This window comes from Onychostoma macrolepis, chromosome 22 (assembly GCF_012432095.1).
Source record: "Onychostoma macrolepis isolate SWU-2019 chromosome 22, ASM1243209v1, whole genome shotgun sequence".
NCBI lineage: Eukaryota > Metazoa > Chordata > Actinopteri > Cypriniformes > Cyprinidae > Onychostoma > Onychostoma macrolepis.
In genome coordinates this window covers 13,846,301-13,868,505 of record NC_081176.1, presented here as the reverse complement: position 1 = coordinate 13,868,505, position 22,205 = coordinate 13,846,301, and the positions used below count along the sequence as shown (strand labels likewise).

General features: G+C 35.4%; 1 protein-coding gene and 2 long non-coding RNA genes across 3 annotated transcripts; 2 read left to right on the top strand and 1 right to left on the bottom strand.

Moving 5' to 3' along the window:
• Nucleotides 1-225: 225 nt before the first annotated feature.
• On the top strand, nt 226-2,165 carry LOC131529922 (uncharacterized). Its single transcript, XR_009268252.1, has 4 exons — nt 226-318; nt 793-910; nt 1,092-1,184; nt 1,681-2,165. It is a non-coding gene; the product is annotated as an uncharacterized LOC131529922 (long non-coding RNA).
• Nucleotides 2,166-4,621: 2,456 nt separating this feature from the next.
• Nucleotides 4,622-6,838, top strand: LOC131529921 (uncharacterized). Its single transcript, XR_009268251.1, has 4 exons — nt 4,622-4,696; nt 5,919-5,988; nt 6,111-6,262; nt 6,416-6,838. It is a non-coding gene; the product is annotated as an uncharacterized LOC131529921 (long non-coding RNA).
• Nucleotides 6,839-18,771: 11,933 nt separating this feature from the next.
• LOC131529912 (uncharacterized) lies at nt 18,772-21,200 on the bottom strand. Its single transcript, XM_058759914.1, has 6 exons — nt 20,980-21,200; nt 20,049-20,381; nt 19,566-19,868; nt 19,357-19,479; nt 19,180-19,232; nt 18,772-18,910 (listed from the first exon to the last, which is right to left on the bottom strand). Exons 1-6 carry the CDS (start codon nt 21,062-21,064, stop codon nt 18,881-18,883), a joined length of 927 nt encoding a protein of 308 aa, XP_058615897.1. The 5' UTR covers nt 21,065-21,200; the 3' UTR covers nt 18,772-18,880.
• Between the last annotated feature and the right edge of the window lie 1,005 nt (nt 21,201-22,205).

Here is a 22,205-nt window from a genome sequence, read left to right as displayed (position 1 = left end):
AAATTAATTTTATCTGAAATTAAATTAGCTGCACTCTAAACCCGGATTTTGTTTTAAATAAAGGTTTTTAGCTGTCTTTAATTATTCTTTCTTGTTTTTGTAAAACACGTCGCCATTACTAAATATAATTAGTTATTTGAAGTAATCAGACGAAATATTACATGCAATGATTAAGTTAAGTAGAGACAGCTTAATGTGTTAAGTTTCTCTAATAAGGGGGAGGAGCCCCATTCGAACACGTCTGTGAGCGCGCGATGTTTGAAGAGACCTGAGACGGTTGATGATGCACACGATGGATTTGGAAAACATCATGAAACGGTGAGTGTGTAAATTAGCTTCTTTCTCTTTATCTTTCTGGGAAAATTGATTATCCAAAAGACCGGTCCGATGACAGCGTTACTGTAGTTAAAGCTAAAGTAGTCTTATAGGCCTAACTTACTGATCGACGGTTTCCCCCCTGTCGGTTCACAGAAGCTATAATGCTAATATTAAAATCCGTGTTTCTTTTGGTTCACAGTTAAGATAAGTTCAGCAAGTGTGTTTCTGCATGTTCAGTTTAGCTGTAATGTTAGCATTTCATTACCCTTAGCTTCAGTCGTTTAATATCAGCACATGTGCATGAATTAGATTTTTGTTAATGCTAGTTTGTCTCTTAGATATATATTCGTAACTATTATTATTTATAATAACTGCAACTGAGTTGTTGAGTTTAAAGTGATGTGCATATGCTAAACATTTATGCTAAAAGTTATAGTTAGTCTTGAAATGTAACACTTTGTTTCTCTGTTTTAGGTGTTCATGGAGTTCTACAGGATTGTGGGCAAGAATCTCAAGCAATCATCTAATTGAGATATTTCAGTCTAAAGAGGGAATGCTGGGCAGCTGTTGACCGCTTTCACAACAAATCAAGGTTGGTCTACTCTATATCCATTATAGACTTGCATTGCATTGTTTTTCACAGCTTAAGTAATGAAAATGTATCAAAAGTTTACAATATTGGTTGTATAATACAATCAAAATTGTGCTTGACTGGTTCTGCTTTCTTGTGATAATTTCTTTCATTTTATTAATCGATTCATTTTACTCAGCAGACTAAAGAGCCGACTGATACTAGGTTTCTGGTGCTCTGAGGGCTCCCTTTTGCCCTTTGCGACAACCCTACAGATTTCTACAAAGCATGCTTTGTAAGTAACCACTGTTTTCTCTCAGAATATTTAACAGGACATAAAACATAATCATTTCACCATTAATTGATAGTTCCTGTGTTTTATAAAACCTCTGTTTTATAAAACAGTTTAAAATTTTTTTTACTCCAAGTGATGGTAGCCATTGACTTGCATTAAATGAATTACCAAGAATCAGAGTTACAGCTAAAAATCTTTAATGTTCTACTGAAGAAAAACTCAGCGATGTTGGATGGCCTGAGGGTGTGTAAATTAACAGCAGATTTTCATTTTTGCATTAACTTTTTTTTTTTTAATGGAACATCATGAGTTTCTGTCCCTCCATTAAAAGTCTACAGTATGTTACCAAAATTTAAATAATCATTTTGAGGAGAGAGAATTAACATTTTTTGGTGGACTATTCATTTAATCAACTCCAGCAGTTGTAACAAATTTCTTCTCATTTATTTATGGTTATATAATGAGAAATTTCATGATTGTGCTCTTTCGTTGTTAGGACTCTGATGACGATTACTCATTCCACCACCTGGACATTGGAATCATCCTGATTGAGCATGAAGGTGATGTGCTCTCATCCTCTCTCCGTCTCAATCCAGCCTCATTGAAGGAGATTTTGCGATGGACAATATTGAAGACTTGTCAAAAGCTATGTGCATTCTGTATGGACTTACGCAACTATCCTAAACCTATGAAGAACACATTCCAGATCATCCAACAGGTACTTCTCATTTTGGGCCACAGTGAACTAAAACCCAGGTCGCAAACTCTGAAAAATTGTCCTACAATGTTAGGAAATGCAAGAAGCTTCCATGAGAAGTCACTTGTGTTCTGCCGTACAAGACATTAAAGTGTATTCTGTCTCTGCATATTAGTGCTGTTAGTGCTCAGTTAATGTGCGTTCACAGAATTCTTCAGCCAAGTTTAAAGTTACAGAGACTTGCCTCTGTTTTAATTTAAGCCCAGTTGTTAATGCACATCCAGGCATTCACAAGGGATATAGCATATATTCTTGAATACTGTGTGTTCATGTTTCTTCTACAAAATAGTTACAATTGTTAACAAGCTGTTCCAAAGCTTATTTTTACTTGTCTTGTGGCTGACAAGTTTTATGTATTGTCGTGTTACCATTTCTTTGGTGAACAATTAAAAAAAACAAAAAAAACATTGGTGCATTGAAATCTGTTTTTCTTTTTTTCTAATTTATTTGAAACTAAATGTTTAATACAATAAATCTCAATCTATGTCTATTTACATGACATTTACATAAATGTCATTACTTAAAAACATTTGTTAATGTTATTTGCTAATATATGTTTTTGTAGTTGTAACTTGAAATAGCTATTTTATACAACCTATACTCCAAATAATAATTGTGAACTAATGATTTTGAGTAAAGACTACTAATGTAAACCTGATTTGTCTATTGCATGAACTTAAGGTTCTATGTTAATACAACTGAACCAGTTTAGTTTCACCCTGTGTAAAAACTAAAATTGTTTAGTGCAACGGGTTTCCTCGCGAATTTCTAGTAAAGTCAACTAATCCGGGTTAAGAGTGTGAAACTGATAGACTGAGATGAAAGAAGGCATAACATTCTTGTGCATAAAAATTCTGTGTCTCTGGAGGTGCGATATCACAAGTCATGTTTCAGACAGTGTGCCAGGTTCTTGACAGTTTCCTGCAGGGGTCTCTAACCCTGAGCAACTGTCCTGCAGATTTCAGCTCTGACCCCAATCAAACACACCTGAAGTAGCTGATCAAAGTGTTCAGGGCTACTTGACAATTACAGACAGGTGGGTTGGAACTGAAGTCTGCAGGATGGTAGCTCTCCTGGTCTGCTGCAACAGTTACTGGGGCCTCCGAAGAACAGTGAGTTACAATATTGGGTAACACTTTACAATAACAGTACATGAATTATCATGTACTAATACCTTAATTAATAATTACTTGACTATGAATTAATGAAGAGTTAAGACATGTATTAATCAAGAACTAATGAAGGACTAACTTAACTACGACATGAGTCATATGAATTACCGCATGAATAACACCACCTTAATTACATGTTAGTTCCTGCATGTTAGTTAATGTATTAATTAACACTTTGGGGTAAACTAAATCAAACATGCTCTAGAAGAAAGATTCATGAAAATGGCACACTGCAAAATTGTTTATAAATGTTCCACCTGCAGCTATGTCACAAACATCAGTGAATGACAGTGGATTTCTTGCAATATTTACGTTTAACCAACTCATCCAACGCACAATGATGCATTCATAATTAAAAACAACTTCATCTCATCCTGTTTGGAGTGATTCCACTGCTGCCCTCCTACAATAATGTATTCATTAAGCAGATGCAATTTTAAAATCAGTGTTAGCATAGAGATGATGGTTATGTTATGGATTGGTTTACTGTCTTTATATCATAATAATGCACTGAAGTCAGACATTTGTCTTGAGTTCTTGCTCTTCTTTTGGGCCACTATTGCTCCTTCAAAATGTTAACCTTCCTCCTACCGTTCAGTTCCTTCTCCATCCAAATGCAGCCACGTGACCTCTGCTCTTCCACTTTTTTACAAACCACCAAAAAACACCAAATATCTGATTTAGATGAGCTGAATATGTGTAAAACATGTGTAATTGATAACTTCTTAAAGATGTGCCCTCCAAGACAATTCATGACATGATACATTGACAACTCATGAATTCATGTTAAGTTATAAGTAATTAATGATGAGTTAATAAGATTGTGCCCCCAAGTAAAGTCATGACATTATGATACATTAACAAGGCATGAATTAATGTTAAGTTAATGATGACTTAATAATATTGTGCCCCCGCCCACTCACCGTGTATCTAGTCATGAAGATGTACTATATATATAACAGTATTTTTGCCAAAGTTTAGAATTTGTTTTTGTTGTTTGATGTATTTTGAAGAGCCCGTTTTTGCAATAATGCCACATAAATTTGCAGAAATGCCACACAAGTTGTCACTAAAACGTGATTGCAGGTACATATTTATTTCAATCTAAAAAGTAAAATAAAAACATTTTTTTTTTTTTACATGTAAGTAAAACCAAAAAAAAAAAAAAACCTAAACTAAAAAACAACAACTGCAATAAGCAGATATGAATGGTGGGTATGTGTGTAAGAGATAGTGTGTGTGTTCGTGTGTGTGTGTGTGTGTGTGTGCATGCGTGTACACTGTAAAAAATTGCTGTAGTTTCTACAGCAAAATTTTACTGTTTAAACATTTTACAAGATGTAGCTGTAATTCGCAATGCATTATGGGTCAAATAAGGTTTTACAGTTGTTAACTGTATATTTCCATGTCAACTGTAATTAATTTACAAGAAGCAGGTGTTATCACTGTAGCTCCTGCTTTTTACACTACTTTACTGTAGTGTGGCATTATGGGATTGCGCGCGCATCGTTCAAATCTGAAATCCAGCGGACTGGAGCAGTGCCAGAACGATTGAAGATTAGAGGCTTTATTCATAATTCCTGGTAAGTTCACTTAAGAAATATATCATTTTATATTTATTTAAGTTAATGTATAAGTGATATCATGTCACAATAGCCTGCTATCACACATTTAGACAAGCGGCCTTGGTATGTGCAGTAAAATGGAAATTGCTATCATAGCATAGTTAGGCTAAATGCTGCATTTTTCTCATTTTGGCAGTTTAATTTTCTTATTGAGAGCATTTAAAGTAGTGTTTACCCAACTTTTAACGTAATGCCCAGTTTGAACGATTATCATAGTAACGTTAACTACTATCTGTCGAAATAACTGACGAACAGCAAAATATGTGAAATTTAATTTGTTTATATGTGTTCAACTGTACCATATTGACGTGACATCTTACTATAATTAGAAACAACATGTAAATGAGAAATTGTGTCTATCCACTGTAGTTGTAGGCTACTCGACTTGTCCGGGGCAATTTTTTTGTGAAATACATCTTTACATGCCCGATTAGACAAGTTAGCCTGATTAAAACTCGAGTGAAAAATAAAAACTAGGGAAGCATCGAAACGCAAGACTGATTCTGATTTTGCTAATGTTACATTCAACAAACAAATAACCTTAACGGCGCACACAAACTCACGGAAGAAACATGAGGTAAATGTTCAAACTGTTGAGTTTATTTATAACACATGATATTGTTAAGTAGCATAACAAGTGATCTGTTGCTGATTATCACGATTGCAAATGTTACGTAGTTCAATAAACAATTAGTTAACATTAAGTTACTTACTTTTTAGACACAATATTGACTGTTGTTTTATTTCACCAACGAAAATCGTTCCAAACAAAGATCAAAGCAAAACTCAGCTGTGTTTTTACTGAATGATTCAGCATTCTGAACGAATCGGTTCAATGAATGACTCAATTGACTCACTCATTAAATTATTTGCTGCCACCTAATGGCGGTTTAGTTTCACGTTTAAAAAGTATCATTGCATTTTTCCAACATTTCTTATTTGTAATTTCAAAAATTTATGTAAAACATTAATGTCATAACAGTTGTAATTTTGCATTATAAATTATTTAATTTGATTGGTGGTACAGTTCTACAATGTATTGCTATAATTGAATTTATTAATCAAATGTAAAAGTTTATTTTAAAATATATGCCTTTTTGGGTGTTCATTTTGGTCTCATTTATGTAAATGCATTTTTTTTTTTTTTAAATCACAAGATAATTTTCATTATTTCTTGTAGGTGCAAAGAATAGCAGCTGATGTGGAGAAATGTTTGATGCTTCAAGACTCTCTGAAGCTGATTATATTAGGTAATGTATTAATTTTGATTAATTCTCTTGTAAATCATTTGATAAACTTGTATTTTAGATTACATTTTATATTGAAATACTGTATTGTAAGTTACATTATTGCTTCTATTTATTTATTTCAGGTGCACCCAGTGGCTTTTGACTAGGCCTATTCGAGGGTCACATGGTTGTGAATTCATACCTCAACTTTGCGGCTGGATTTTCAGTCTTATTACAACTTCAGTCTGGCGTCCCGGGAGCAGGCGTCTTTTGCACACTTGAATTAATTTCAAAGGTAACATGTTTTACTTGAGTAATTTCATTTGTGAAAAAGTTTACTTATTTAGTTTAAGTATTGTATAAGTGGCATTTTTACATTTATTTTATTGAGCTAGTTTCATTCAATACTGAACTTTATTCTAAAGCTTCTGCTTGTTTTTATGTGCAGATGTTTTGTTGGAATCACAACACTCACTGGATACAAGACGGATACACAGAGGCAAAACAAGTGGAAAGGTCTCAGGGACAGCCCTCATGTGTGTGCTCATCTCAGAAAGTTGATGGACTTTCAGTATGTATTTATTAAATTGTCTTTTGCAGGAATATTCTAAATTTAATATAACATAAGCTCAAACAACAGAATTTGTGGTATAATGTTGCTTCCAGCATTTTATTTTAATCCTTTAACCAAAATTATACAAATTCTGTTGATTGGCTTTTTTCAGAATTTTTTGTGATATAACAGTTATTTGTAGTTATTTTGTGATGCTATGTTATTTTTATGATAAGATTTTAACTGTTGAAAGACTGACATTTTTATTTTTACCAGTAAAAGCCTTGCAATGTCTTTCTGCCAGTTTTAATAAATATTTATTTGCAACATCTTTGACTTGGTTTTTATTCATTTGTAAATGTATTAAGATAGTTCTCATGATAATTCATTTAAATCAGTATTTTACTGTTTACTGTTAAAAATTATTCTTTGCAGCATTTTCATTGTTAAATTATTACAACATCATCTTGGATTTAGGGGTATTTACAGGATTTTATTGGCAACTTTTGTTGCCAGGTAAATACTGTACTTTAGTGAGATTACAAAATATTGCTGTAAAATATATTTACAGGATTTTATTGGCAACTTTTGTTGCCAGGTAAATACTGTACTTTCGTGAGATTACAAAATATTGCTGTAATATAAATTACAAGTTTAATTCAAAGTTACTGTAAAAATACTACAAATTACTGTATTTCACATACAGCAATTAACTGTGATTTGCTTTGCAGTATTATACTGTAATCCATTTTACAGCAATTAACATCATTTTTACAAGATTTTATTGGCAACTTTTTTGCCAGTAACATCCTGTAAATTCTACAGTACATTTTTTTACAGTGTACGTATGTGAGTGAGTATGCTGGTTCCACATTGCATTTGTGCTCTAGTATCAGGCTTTAATTTTTTTGTGTGGACATTTTCAGATTTATGCAGAATTTATTGATTTTATTTGCCATTTTTGATTTCTATAAAAAAATGCTCTTTGTTGCAGTCACACGTGTGTTTTGTGTGTGTGTGTGTGTGTGTGCGTGTGCATGTGCATGTGAGTGAGCATGTCTTTTCTACATTGCATTTGTGATCTAGTACCATGCCTTCATTTCTGTGTGAAAATTTTCAGACTTATGCTGGATTTATTATTATTTTTTGACAAATGTAAAAAATATATATAGGTTTTTTTCGCATTTGCCATTCATTTTCATTTCCAAAGACCTTATTAGTAAAAAAAAAAACAAAGTACATACCTTCAGAACAACCGAATCAAGCCCTTTTTTATGTGAATACAGATAGAAAATGTTGAAAATGAAACTAACATGTAATTAAGGTGGTGTTATTCATGCGGTAATTCATATGACTCATGTCGTAGTTAAGTTAGTTCTTCATTAGTTCTTGATTAATACATGTCTTAACTCTTCATTAGTTCATAGTCAAGTAATTATTAATTAACCCTTGTGCATTGTTCAAATTCACTACCCTTTCGAAAACACCGTGGCAGGTGTCGATTTAAAAGTATGCACATTCATACCTTAGGCTATTTGTAAATGAAATTCATCTCCAATCCTTCTTCTATCGTTTCAGGTTTATCCATAGATAACTCGAATGTTAGACAACAACTGATTTTCCAAGTAAAAACCGCCAAATAACGTTTACACGTAGTTACGTTATGATACGTAATATTCAGAGCGTGGGGAGATGCCCCGGTCTACGTCTCTGCATCAACTGAATGAATTTTTTTTTATATATATTTATTTTTTTATTCCCAGTGAATAGGAGTTAAAACTCCCACCCGGATGACAATAATAGACCATGCAAAATACCCAAAAATAAAATAAAATAAAATAATAATAATAATAATATCTTTAAAATATTGACAAGTAACGTTGCAAACAACAATAACATCACAGAAGTACTTTAACTGTAAGCGACACAAGTATACGGAAAACAAAGGTATTGTTTCCTATTTTTTCCCTGATATTTGTTATTATTTCAAATTTTATATACATTTTTATAAACTTTTTTTTATTTATTTACTACTTAGGCATGTTGACAATAACGCCATCAACATTGTCTATGATCAGATATGTTTTTAGTGGACTTTCAAAATTTGCTTTGCTTGAGAAAGCATGATATACAGTTATGATGTTTGTTTTTTGTTTTGTTTTTTTTCATATGATTTCGTCGGGTTAGTTTTGCATCAAACACAATGTAATTTTCGGTAAATCGAGATCTGGCAGCAACAGCGCATTTTTCCACCTGGGCGAGCGCTTCGCGGACAGCTTACCTCGCGCATGAAATCAGCCGTCGACCAGCAAAACACTGAGAACGCGCTACAATCCTGACGAGTCACAGCCACAGAGCGGAGGAGAATCCGCTTACCCGGAAGCTTCCGTACTGTCTCACTGACCTAGATTTACAGAAAATGACCATTGTTTTCAAATATATAATTTTACATACTTATTCCCAACGCTTTATTAAGCTTTAAGTCACATCTCAAATGACAAGGGATCAACTTATAATCATGTTTATATTCATTAGCCCGTGAACTCATTCTCTCAGACGGCCTGGGTATGCGGCGCATTCGCAGCTTATATGGACGGAACGCCACTGGTGTGCACATGTGTGTGTGTGTGTGTGTGTGTGTGTGTTTTCAGTCTTTCCAGCAGGACTTGCAGCATATCACTTGGTGCTCTTTGCAAGTGTGTCCACCACAACAGATGCAAGTGCTGACTGAAGAAAGGAGTTGTCTCCACGTTGGTGGAAAACCACACTTCACAGTTTCTCCCAATCCACCCAGATCCAGGATCCTCTGAGTCCTCCTCTCCTTCAGTGAAAGCTGGAGAGGATGATGAGGGTGCCACAACAAAATCATTGATCTGACTCTCCTGAGTCTGTGGTGTCAGAAAGGACAATACATCCTGCAGCTCGCTGGAGGGGTCAGGCTGCATAATCATTTCTAAAACTTCGGTACAAGTCAAGCCCTTTCTCATGTTGCTTGCTGCTCTTCTCACCATCAAATGACCAGCCGGATGGCATTTTGTTTAGTCTGTACTTCTCACCATCAAAAGGCAGCAGGTGCATAAATACACTTACTTTGTTTTTGTTTACTCCATGTAGTTCTGAGATCTGAGGTGCATATTTTGATTTTCTCAGATACATCAAGGTAAGTGCGCAAAGGTCTCTCTCACACTTTCTCTCTCTCTCTCTCTCTCTCACACACACACACACACACACTATAATGTGCTGTTATACTCCATATAACTCCATATACAAGCCAGAAACTAAGCTTTTTTTTTTTTTTGCGCAGGCCTATCTAAAGGGTTAATGGTGCTACCTGGTGATCAACAGTAAAAATTACAAATTTGACCTCTTCCCAACAGAGAAAACCACCAACAATCAAGAATGCATGATTATATGGTGTCATGGCTTTGCAATCAAAAAATGTCGTTGTAATGGAAGTCAACGGGGCAAAAACAGCCACGAACAGTAAATGAGGGAGAAAAAATTAAAATCTGATGCTGCACAAAAACTAACAATGAATCAAAGCTGATGTTGTTACTAATCTTTCACATGTCCACGACTGTGATAAAAGGTAAAAAAAAATCTAGTGCACAATCACTTTTTATATTGAAAATAAGTCATTTTGTGTGTTTTTCCCCCAAATCAGTGACATCATTTATGAACTTGCCAATTAAAGAGTAAAAATCCTGGATTTTTTAAAAACATTTAGTAGTTTTGATCAGGACTGAGGTTGATTAATAGATTCATGCAAAAAAAATAGAATTTTTTTTTTTTATCTGATACATTTTTACAGCAGTTTAATTTAGTGGATGTTTTCATCCCGAACATAACGATAGGGTAGTGAATTTGCCCACAGTGTATGGTTGAGTTTTTGAAAATTTTCAAAGCATTTTCCCAAAATGTGTGTAAAAATAAGATTGGTCACCAAAAATCATTCCATTTGCTGAAACACAGAGAAAGTTGTGGCCAAATTAAGACTCAACAGCACCCCATAGTGGACGAAAACGTCCCCAACAGCACATTAGGGTTAAGGTATTAGTACATGATAATTCATGTACTGTTATTGTAAAGTGTTACCCAATATTGCATTATCAAATTATAAATATGAATTCCCTCACATTATTGCACATTTCAAAAGTAAAGCATCGACCATCTTCATAGTCTGTATATTGTCAGTTTGTCTGTAAACAGTCTTGACTGCACAATTCTAGGCACAGTAATTCAATATAATAAAATGTGTAGTGGTTCATGAAGGTAAAAGAAAATAATTCGTAACAATGTATGTCAATTGCTTTTGATTTGCTACAATTTATACTAAATTTAAAATAAAAGCCAATGTGAAATAATTATGGCACATGACATATCTTTTCTGATTTTAATGCGTTTTCTTTTCAGAAATTAGCCAACCTTCAATGCCAGCTACAAGATCGTCTGTGAGAGAATCATCTGCCATAGAAAAATTGTAAACCAAGATGTGATGACGATGCAGTTAAGAAGGATCTTTTTAAATCTTGTGAAAAAACACGAAAATCTTGATTCTTCAAATTACAGGTAACTTAAATACCATGCCTTTCTTTGGCAGCTTTGGTTAAAACATTTATGCAACAACTTAATTTTTTTAAACAATTTTTAATTCTTTTTTTACAACAATGGATTTCATAATAATGATAGTCATAATCATATTTTATAATGCGTAGAAGCTGATACAACGTGTATTTTAACTTTCACAGTGATCCATACCTTCTCAGGTTGTGACCCTATAAGCACCTTTTATGGCAAAGGCAAAAGAAATAGGATTACCTGACTGCATTTACAAATCTGGGTAGCAGTTTTACCCTGGACCAGTCAACCTTTGAACTACTTCTGCAAATATGTGAGCCACCAGTCTGGCCAGTCATCTGCTGAAACTGTGGATGATGCAAGATACAAAGCCTTGCTCCTTGCTCCACTAGAAATCTTGCCCCTGAAAGTGTGTTGCAGGTAGTCCACTGCAGTTGCAAGCAAGGCAAATGTGAGACTGAAAGATGTTCCTGTATGTCTCCAAGACTGTGTTGTACTGATTTATGTCAGTTAAGATGACCAGACGTGCCACTTCCTGGGGACATGTTCTGCACGGGATTTCTAAATTGTGCATGTCCTTGAGAAGTGGCACGCCTGGTCACCTTAATGTCAGTGCCAATATTGTGCAAATGTTTACCAGAAAACAGAGGAAAGAGATGCATGGGATGAAGCTCTGATGAGAGTGATAGGGATGATACTGTCACTTTCTTAGGGTGATTTTTGAGCTGTAATGAATCTATTGTAGAGTTGTCCATTTTTGGCATTATTATTTTTTAATTTAATTTCTTGATGTTATTAATGCATGAAACACAAATCGAACTGTAAGAAATCCCAGACGTCACAGTGAGTGTGTAATGTACAGAAGCCTGTAAATTTTTTGCATTCCTAAAATTGAGAAACGTTCTTCAGTAAGTAGGAAACCTTTCAAAATATCTTGTTTCATTGCATGTGAGTTTCTGAACATGATGAATGGTGTGATACGCTTCACAACAAATACCTCTTTGAAGTGGTATTAAAGATAGTGGATTCAGTGTATATTAAGGGATCTTACCGTATTATGTAAATGATTTGTACAGAATGTTTTTAGAACACTTGAGTTTGAGTACTGACTCCATACTGACCTAAATAAAGCAGACCGCAGCAGATCTCACTGAAGCTGCTTGTGTGTCACAGTGTGTGAAGAGCCATGTTCATTCTGCTCTGTGTCACAAAATACAGACTGACAACAGATTCTGTTTCCCAAACTATTTTGAAAATGGGAAAACGAATAGCATGATCATTGACATTTGATTTCTTAATTTGATTAATACTTTTAATACTCCCCCAACATTTAATACTTACTTGTTTCTCAAGTACAATGTGATATATGCCGATCTCAAACTACACACGTTCTCATGCAGTGACAAATACACTGCGGAATAGAGGAAACTGACAACACACCAACAGTCAAGACAGAGCAGGTTACTTTTGATATGAAACAAAGTCTCAGCTTTCAAATTTACTCTTTTTTTTATTTTTAGGAAATTCAAACAATAAATACCATTTTGTGGCTCTTTAATGTGTCGACTCGTGACAAATTGCTGTAGAACCTGGTTCAAGCAGCATGTGCATCATCACTTCCTCTTAACTATACCATGAAATAAACATGAATGAACATTAGAAGGTGTCTTGTTTCAATCGCTCAAAGACGTCAATAGACAGCATTTTTCAAGTTCAAGTCCACTGATGTTAATCTACTCTCCTGTCTGGTTTGTTTGTCAGACAAAAATGATAGATTCAGCATTATGATTGGTCAGATCACCTCAATCAAACTCCCTGTGAAGGGTCAATTGGTTACATAATAATAATAATTAAAAAAAAAAAAAAATGTAGAGTATTTTTCATTCACTATTTACAGTTGTTTACATAATGACAGCTTTCTTATGAAAAATAAAATCTTAATAGTAGGCTAAATGTGTCTGTGACATTTTTTTTAGATGATCCGACGGTAGCTGCTCGCATTGCAGCTTGTCTGAGTGACATCTCTAGCTGGATGAAAGATCATCACCTTCAGCTCAACCTTGCCAAGACAGAACTGCTCGTGGTTTCAGCCAATCCATCACTTCACCACAACTTCTCTATACAGCTGGGTTCGTCAACCATAACTCCTTCCAGGACAGCCAGAAATCTTGGGGTTATGATAGATGATCAGTTAAGCTTCACAGACCATATTGCTACAACGGCCCGGTCCTGCAGATTTGCCTTATACAACGTTAGGAAGATTAGACCCTTCCTGTCTGAGCAAGCTGCACAACTCCTTGTCCAAGCTCTTGTTCTCTCGAGACTGGACTATTGTAATGCTCTCTTGGCAGGCCTTCCCGCAAGTATTATCAAGCCTCTACAACTGATTCAGAATGCAGCAGCCAGAGTGGTCTTTAATGAACCGAAGAAAGCTCACGTTACCCCTCTCTTCATCAGGTTACACTGGCTACCAATAGCTGCTTGCATCAAATTCAAGGTACTGATGTTTGCCTACAAGACGACAACTAGCACTGCACCAATATATCTAAACTCACTAGTTCAACCTTATGCACCCTCCAGAAGCTTGCGTTCTGCAAGTGAACGACGCCTTGTGGTGCCACCACAAAGAGGTACCAAATCTCTCTCACGGACCTTTTTCTGGACTGTGCCTGGTCTGATTGCTTCTATTGTTCTCATTTGTACGTCGCTTTGGATAAAAGCGTCTGCTAAATGATTAAATGTAAATGTAAATGTAAAATGTTATGTAAGTACAAACTTTAGCTGCTTTTCCACCGAGAACTGTGCTGGTAGAATTCGTGTAGTGACGTCACCATTCAGGATTGGTCACTTGTTCTTTGCCTGGCTACTAGTTTCTCTCTGGTCACGCAGAAAACAGAAATAAACAGAAATATCTGATCATCCTCCATAACATGGTCGCGTTTATTGACCGGATGATTGTATCCTGTTGCTCTACACTAGAGGCTGACACGGGAGTGCATTTTCAAACCTCTCCCGTCCCACTCCCACAAAAAAAAAAATCTTGTCCCATCCCAATCCCACGAAAAAAACTGGGGGCAAATCCGGTCCCATTCCACTCCCGGAAGAATTACTCCCATTTTTTTTTTTTTTTACATTTTTTTTTTATTAATTTATTTTTGGCCGAAATCTGTCAGTTACAGTAAAAATATAGTACAGATCACAGCGTGCCCACCTTAGTTGAATAAAAACCCAAAATGTAGTTTTTTGTTATTATACTGAACTGAAAGCCAGTTTATGCACAGTGTAGGTGACGTTGCACACATTAAATTTTATGTAAATCACAGCTGCATGAGGTCTGGTCAAATGTAAATAATAGTGTCAATATTGCCGTATCAGTTTGAGCCAGAATCAGACCCAGAAAGCGGTAATGAAGAGAGTCAAGCAGAACTTCCGCAAGCACGGCTCTTACAAACGTTTCTGAATGAAGTTTACTGTTGTGATTACATATAATTGTTTGAAGTTAGTACACGTTTGTCTTATACACATAAAACAGCATCGAACTAACTGACTACTAACCAAACAGCGTTGGCTTGTTTACGTTCTTGATCAAATCGAAAAATTACGTCATAACGTATACATGGAAAATACATTTACAAAATTAGTACATAATTACAAATTCGGGTCCAAAATGTTTGTACGCGTTTGTCAAAGACAGACGAAACATCATTTAACTAACTGGCTACTAAAGCCAGCGTTGGCACTACAGCGTCCGTAGGAAGCCCGAACACAGAAGACCTGTCAGCTGGGTGAAAATAACACCGTTTCGACGGCATGGATACAACTCTCCACTATAACTCTTCCTCTTCGAAGAAGCGCAGCAACTTTGCAGATACTGTTCATGCACCAACAGCAACATTACACACTATTTAAAATGAAAAAAGTGAAATCGCAGTAAACCACCCCTTTAAATAATATAAAAAGTCTACATTCACTACCGCTCAGTCTCCGCTGTGGCTCCCGTGACCTAAATTCCCAGAATGCATTGCCGCTGTGAGTTTCTCGCTCAGAGACCTAAAGCGCACCCTGTTTGCTTTAAAGCGCAACGTTTCGTTGTTATTCTGAGTGTACACAGATAAACGAGTCTTTACAGATAAGATCTGCCACACCAAAGCAAACAGGAGGAGAGCGAGACAGGGCAACTAGAATTGACCTATCAGTAAGCCCCGCCCCCCTTACTATTGCTCCCTCGGACAAACAAACGGAGTTGCTCACTGTCTTTTAATTACAGCTACAGTGTGAAAACCTTGTCCCACGATGTTTTTGCACAATTTTGGACACAGAAGGCCACCAAATGGGAATTAAATATTCCATGGAGGGATTTATAAAATATTTAAAAATAAATACGGTGGGTAACTCGAAGGAGGGTTTACAGATCACAATGCAAGCGGGAGAAGTCTCATCACGATCACGAATGACAACATGCAGGATCAACACTGTTCATACATCGCAGGGTACGATTAAATTAATGTACATTTAACCAGTTTAATATGGAGAGGCACTGAAATGTAGACCTTCGTTTGTGTTTTTGACCTACACTGTAACGTTACAAGACACGAGAACAGTCCGCTATTTAGGTTTGTACATTAGCATGGACTCGCTAACTTTAACGTTAGCTAGTTTTAGCCAGAGATACCTTGCTAAAGCACAAGACAACATTAACTTTCTGCGTGAGCAGATGAAAATTGTGACTTAATGACTGTATGACAACCAGAAAATGAACGTTTTTGTCTTCATTTGTATTGGGGTTGAATACTCAGGGACATTTTGCTCTGTTTTGTTTGGATTCAGGAAATGTAATAAAATAAATTATATCGCCCATCCTCTCAGGATATCTGGAATCAGTGTTACAAGTACCCCAGACACATCGTTTTTCCATTTTTGAAGCATAATCCCATAAAACTGATGCGAACTTCGGATCTGCCAATGTTTCTCTATGACGCTGAAACTAGAGAATCGACTCCTCATTCAGAGCTTTTTTCAGACTAAGTGCAAATATCCATGTTGTTGGCAGAGGCTGTTTACACTAATTCCACCTACAAACGTATTAATGGGATAATCAAATTAGCAAAAGTCGGTTATCGCTCGTTAGATTCAGTGGCGCAGATGGTAAAGCGTGTATTACGCTTCTTTAGACACGATCGACCCAGGTTCGAATCTGCCTTTTGGCGAACTTTTTTTCTCCCTTTTTAAATTTCAAATAAGAAAAGCATTTATTTTTAATAGTAATAATATTTTGATTAGTAAATAATCAAAAAGTTGAACATAAAGTATCGGGTAGGTGTAGGGAGGGCTTTTGTCCTAATAATTTGAAATAAAATTTAAAAATTACACTCAATAAGTTATTGCATACTATTTTATAATGTATTACAATGCAGAGGTGCAGATAAGTGCCACTATTTGCAATAAGTAATGTTTTTCTCTAATAATGTTTTTCGCCACAATTAATCATACCCTTTTATTCAATATTTGCAATAAGTAATTAGCAGAATCATGCTATTTTAACAGAGAATAAATAGAATCTAAAGCTATTTGCACTGTGTAAATAGCATATCACTAAAGAATACTGCTATTTTCACTTAGTGTAAATAGCCTCTATCGCAACAACCCCCAATGGTCAGTAGTGCCATGGTTAAAAATACCGCGGCAATTTTTGAATAAATGTGAAAAAATATCACTTTAAATGGCTCAGTATTATAGCTAGGTAGGTAGCATTATACCCTGAAAATAGGCTGAATAATGAACTGCTGGAGTCACATTTGGACCCCCCCAATATCTATACCATGGTTACGCCCTTGAGCTTATCTATGGGAGCCTCTCAAACGGAAGACTGCATACTACGAAGGCTGCACACATTTAAATCCATGAAAATAAACTGAAAGAAAACGAGTCGGTACTGCATCATCATAATGCAGCCTTCTGTTTGAGAAGCACCATTCACCTCATGCTCGATAAAAGCGGTAATTACAAGAGTTGTGATAAAAGATTATTTTATATATATAAAAGATCTATTCCATTTTTATATTTACCCTTCGCCTCATGCTCGCTAAAAGTGATTAGAAGTTTCTTTCGGATAGTTTTAATGAACCAGTTAAAAAAAAAAAAAAAAAAAAATATATATATATATATATATATATATATATATATATATATATATATATATATATTCAGGGTTATTTTACGGTGGAACTGGCTTATGTTGTCCACAATTTTGAGCGCTGCACGGCAGAATAGATCATGACGTGATTGAGGATCTTATTTCCATCTAAAATTCTATTTTTATTTCTATCAGCCAATGATAATTCTAAAAGAAAACGTCACGAGCATAGATCAGTGGCCGAGAGCGCATCTGACTGACAGATAAACCACGAGCTCTATCAGTGTTATTGTTAATGTTCTGGTTATTTTGTTTCAATGTACAGTTTGTTATTTTTATCCAAAGCATATACAGTCAAAGTAAACTTCATTCAGCTTAACTGCACATCTATTTTAGACACTTCATGTCTTGTTCAGTTTATGCGATAAATGCATGTCTCTGCTGAACAGTGAGCTATGACTAATTTCACGGGCAAAGCAGACAAAATTACAATTTAAGAATCAATCATAGCTATAGAAATGTATTGTCATTTTTTTTTTTTCTTTTTTTACAAATAAAGCTTCATATTATGAGAAGGATACTTTCTACGACCTTTATATCCTGCAGTCATGGCGAGATTAGGTTCCTTCGATAAAAAAAAAAAAACAAGAATCGAAAAAGAATCGAAAACAACAGAGGAATCCAGAACCAGGAATCGGAATCGGAATCGATTCCAAAAATTTCGGAATCTTACAGCTCTAGCTGAAACCTAAAGATGTCTGAGCTCCGCTCCCTGTGCAACTGATACTCGACTGCCATTGGTTAGTCTGCATTCGAGGGGAAGCGCTTACCGATAGGTCAATTGAGTTCAGAATTAAAATATACAGTTTATAGTTTATTTACATAAAAGGTATATTTGAGTATAAAGTTGTGTATCATTACTATTCCCGGTCCCGCCCACTCCCGATTACATTTTTTCCTGTACCGTCCCAATCACGTGATTCGTAGCGATTTTGTTTCCATCCCGCGGGATTCCCGTGACCCGTGTGATTCCCGAAAAAATGTCAGCCTCTACTCTACACTGAACTTCACAGCTAACTACTATTGAAATAAAAAAGTCCTGCTCATAGCTTTTGTGATAATTTTTGGCATCTGGAGGCTGTGGACAAAATCCAACAGTCCAACAGTTTAACCTGTTTGCATCGAACATTTATGAAAAAAGTAATACTGGCGACCAAAGATGTATTATTTCTGGCAGTTTTAACTAAACCTCTGTTGACAGAGGTGCTGTATAAATGCTCGTATAAGTACTTCCTACTAAGCCACTTTTTATGACAAGCGACAGTCATATAAATTTCCACTGGAGAGTAGTACAGGAGCTTCACACTGCACTGACAGACGCTGACAAACAGCAACAGATATGTTCATAGGGTTTGGTCTGATCAGTGTATCTCTTGGCATTGGTTAGTGCTCGTTTTCACAGACTAAACATGTAGAATTGGCATTTATGGGATCTTGGAATCTCTGAGAAGTGATGTTCTATTCTCAGTCAGTGTTGGTCTGCATCTGTTGATGCAGTGTGAAATGGCCTTAAGCAAATAAATGTCAACTGTTAATGGTGTCCGAATACTTTGTGCAATGGGGTGGACATCTTGTGCACATCTTCTCCATCATTCTTTTGTAGGAAGAGAGACACACATCTAGAAGAGAACATTGGCGAAAAATATGTAAAGCAGATATATGAAAGAAGACCAAAGCAGCAAATGCACCATATCAGGTATAAATAACTATAAAGGCATCAATAGAATCTAATGAACATGGGAGCTTGATGATCAAGTACTGGCTGGATTTTCTTTAAAACTGTGTATGATGAGTGTTAAATTACCAACAACATCAGAAAAACGATTAGCTTATTTTTCCTACAAACAGATTAAGCGATTAAAGTCAGAAAACAACAAACATATCTTACCTTATCCTGAGCTCCTGAGCTATCAGCATTATCCATCTTTTCTTCAGTCTGGGCTGTTTGATAATAACACATTTATGAAATTAAATAAACCTGAATCTGTTTAGAATAAATTGCGGGCACATTTGAGCATATTTTTGCATAAGGAGATTAATTTTAGCAGCTGTAGGTAATACTTGCCCTTTTCTTTTCCTCGATTGCACTTTAAAAGGCGACAGACCATCAGCACAACTACAATCATGAACGCTAACAGCAGAAACATGGATGTTATCAGCAGTATCTCAAGTGCATGCTGGTGGAGTTCTGCAATGGAGAAAGCAAAAACATTATTAGCATAGAGACACTTTGTAGTATTTTTTAGGCAAAGAGATGCTACAAAAGGCACAGACCTGAACATGTCAGACAGAGTTCAGTGATGCTGAGATGTTTAGTCCGGTTGGTGAATGAATACGACACAACACAGCTGTAGGAATCATCCAGACACTTGATTTCCAGAGGAAGAGAGAGACTGATGCTGAGATCAGACACACTGATGCTGGACATTAAACTGTTTCCTTTGAACCAGGAGAGAGTCACATTTCTCACATTCACCACTGAACACAGCAGGAGACATTTTGGCACTGATGAACATCCAGGTGAGGATGAAGAACAATGTGAATAGTCTCTGTTGATGACGGGAATGGGAAGAGGAGCTGCAAAACATGACAGAAACAGTAAAAGTTATCTATTATAATTTAATCGATCATTTCAGTATTTGTAGGTCATCTCAGCTGATGTATTGTGCATTTCAATTGGATTTTGTATTGAAAACATTTCTGCATACTGAGTTCAGACTAGAATTAATTTGTGCATTTGTGACATGAATTACTCACCATACAAAGTAACATTGAACCTCCTCTGTAAGATTTTTGAACTACTGATCTGCATCTGATAAAGTCCACTGTGTTCAGATCTGATGTTTCTGATGGTCAGAGATCCAGTTTGATTGTCCATATGCAGTTTATCTCTGAATCTCCCATCATTACTGACAAATACAAAATGTAATTTGTCCCTTTTAATAATTTCTGCTATTTGAATACATTGTGGTTCAAATGTCCACAGAATATGATCTTCAGTCTGTACTTCAACATCAGTGTTTAAAGTGACAGAATCTCCCTCCATCACTGAAACTGTCTTTACTCCATGTATCTCAAACACACCTGAAACTGAGATTTAAAATAAATCAGTAAATAAAGCACACAGCAAATTTAACTTAGCTGAAGAAGCTTAGCAAATAAGATTTTTTGTGTGTGTGTAATAAACAGATGGCTGCAATCCCTTTGCTTAGTATAATTTGAAGATGAGGTTTTGACATAAAATTCCTAATTTTATCTTTAATGGACAATGTTCATCTCAAAACCTCACATCATCTGACTATAACCTATTCAAAACTAGCTAACGTTTTTTTTTCGTTAAGCCAAAGGACTTTTTTTTTTTTTTTTTAACAATCTTTCTTTTTATTTCTTTTTTCTTTTTGGAAAGATGTGGCATCGAAATTGGGGACTTTTTCTTTTGCTGCTGTAGCTAATAAGAAAGCGAGAATAATATTTTCTATCGCCTCTTATATGTAACCTTGCCCACTTTTGCTTTTAAAAGCGAAAGCTGTTTTTTAGTGTGGATGGCGGAAGAAGGATTGCTTAAACTTATTTCTAACTAAGAAAAAAAGAAGCAGATTCGGAATTCAGAAACGTTCCGAATTCATAAATGCAATTTAAACGATCATGTGCATATTGTCTAAACCGCATTTCATGAAATCCGACTTACCACTAGTGAACAGAACGCACAGGTAGATGGAAACGGTGTGTGTGTCTTCGAAAGATGTCCGAACAATCCATGATAAAGTCCGCATAATGCAGTGAATTAAGTCTGCTTTAAATGGAAAAGAGCATAAACTGAAGATTTTATGAAAAAATATATAAACTAATTAATTACAATGTTTTAGATATGCTCGCGCTCTGTAGGAGGAAGAAGTCAACACTAACGTGCTTTTCTACTCTTTCAGTTTTTTTTTTTTTTTTGATCAATGGTGCACTCTAATGTTGCCATCTATTGGACTGTAGAGCAATTATGATTTAGTTATTGTTTCTTGTCCATCCCTCACTTTATTACTCCATATACTATATTACTCCACTTTATTACTCCATATATTATATTACTCCACATTATAAGTGCATCCAGTTTCAAAATCAGAGAAGTTGGGGTTCTGGGGATACAATTTAAATATTTCTTATTTTAATTCATGCCCTCATCAACTGTTTGTTTCCAGGATCATGAAAAAAAAATTATATAGACTATGAGAAAGCCTAATTTTAAATGTGTGATTTCTCTTTCTAGGGGAAAAAACAAACACTGGGTTTAAAACAACCCAATTTGGGTTGTTATTAGCCTAGTTGCTGGTAAATATAGGACAAAACACATGGGTTAACGTGACCCAGCAGTGGGTTGCTTATTTAACCAACATAATGGGTTGATTTCACCCATTCATTTCTACAGTAACAAACCTAATAGGTTTTAACCTCATAAATGAATTAGTACTTACAAATTAACTTTATCTTTGTAAAATGAGAGTTATACATCATCTGAAAGCTGAATAAATAATCTTTCCATTGATGTATGGTTTGTTAGGATCGGATAATATTTGGCCGAGATACAACTATTCGAAAATCTGGAATCTGAGGGTGCAAAAAAATCTAAATATTGAGAAAATCGCCTTTAAAGTTGTCCAAATGAAGTCCTTAGCAATGCATATTACTAATCAAAAATGAAGTTTTGATACATTTACGGTAAGAAATTTACAAAATATCTTCATGGAACAAGATCTTTACTTAATATCCTAATGATTTTTGGCATAAAAGAAAGATGGATAATTTTGACCCATACAATGTATTTTTGGCTATTGCTACAAATATACCCCAGCGACTTAAGACTGGTTTTGTGGTCCAGGGTCACAAATAATAAAACTTTGTAAAATACATGACACAACCACTAGA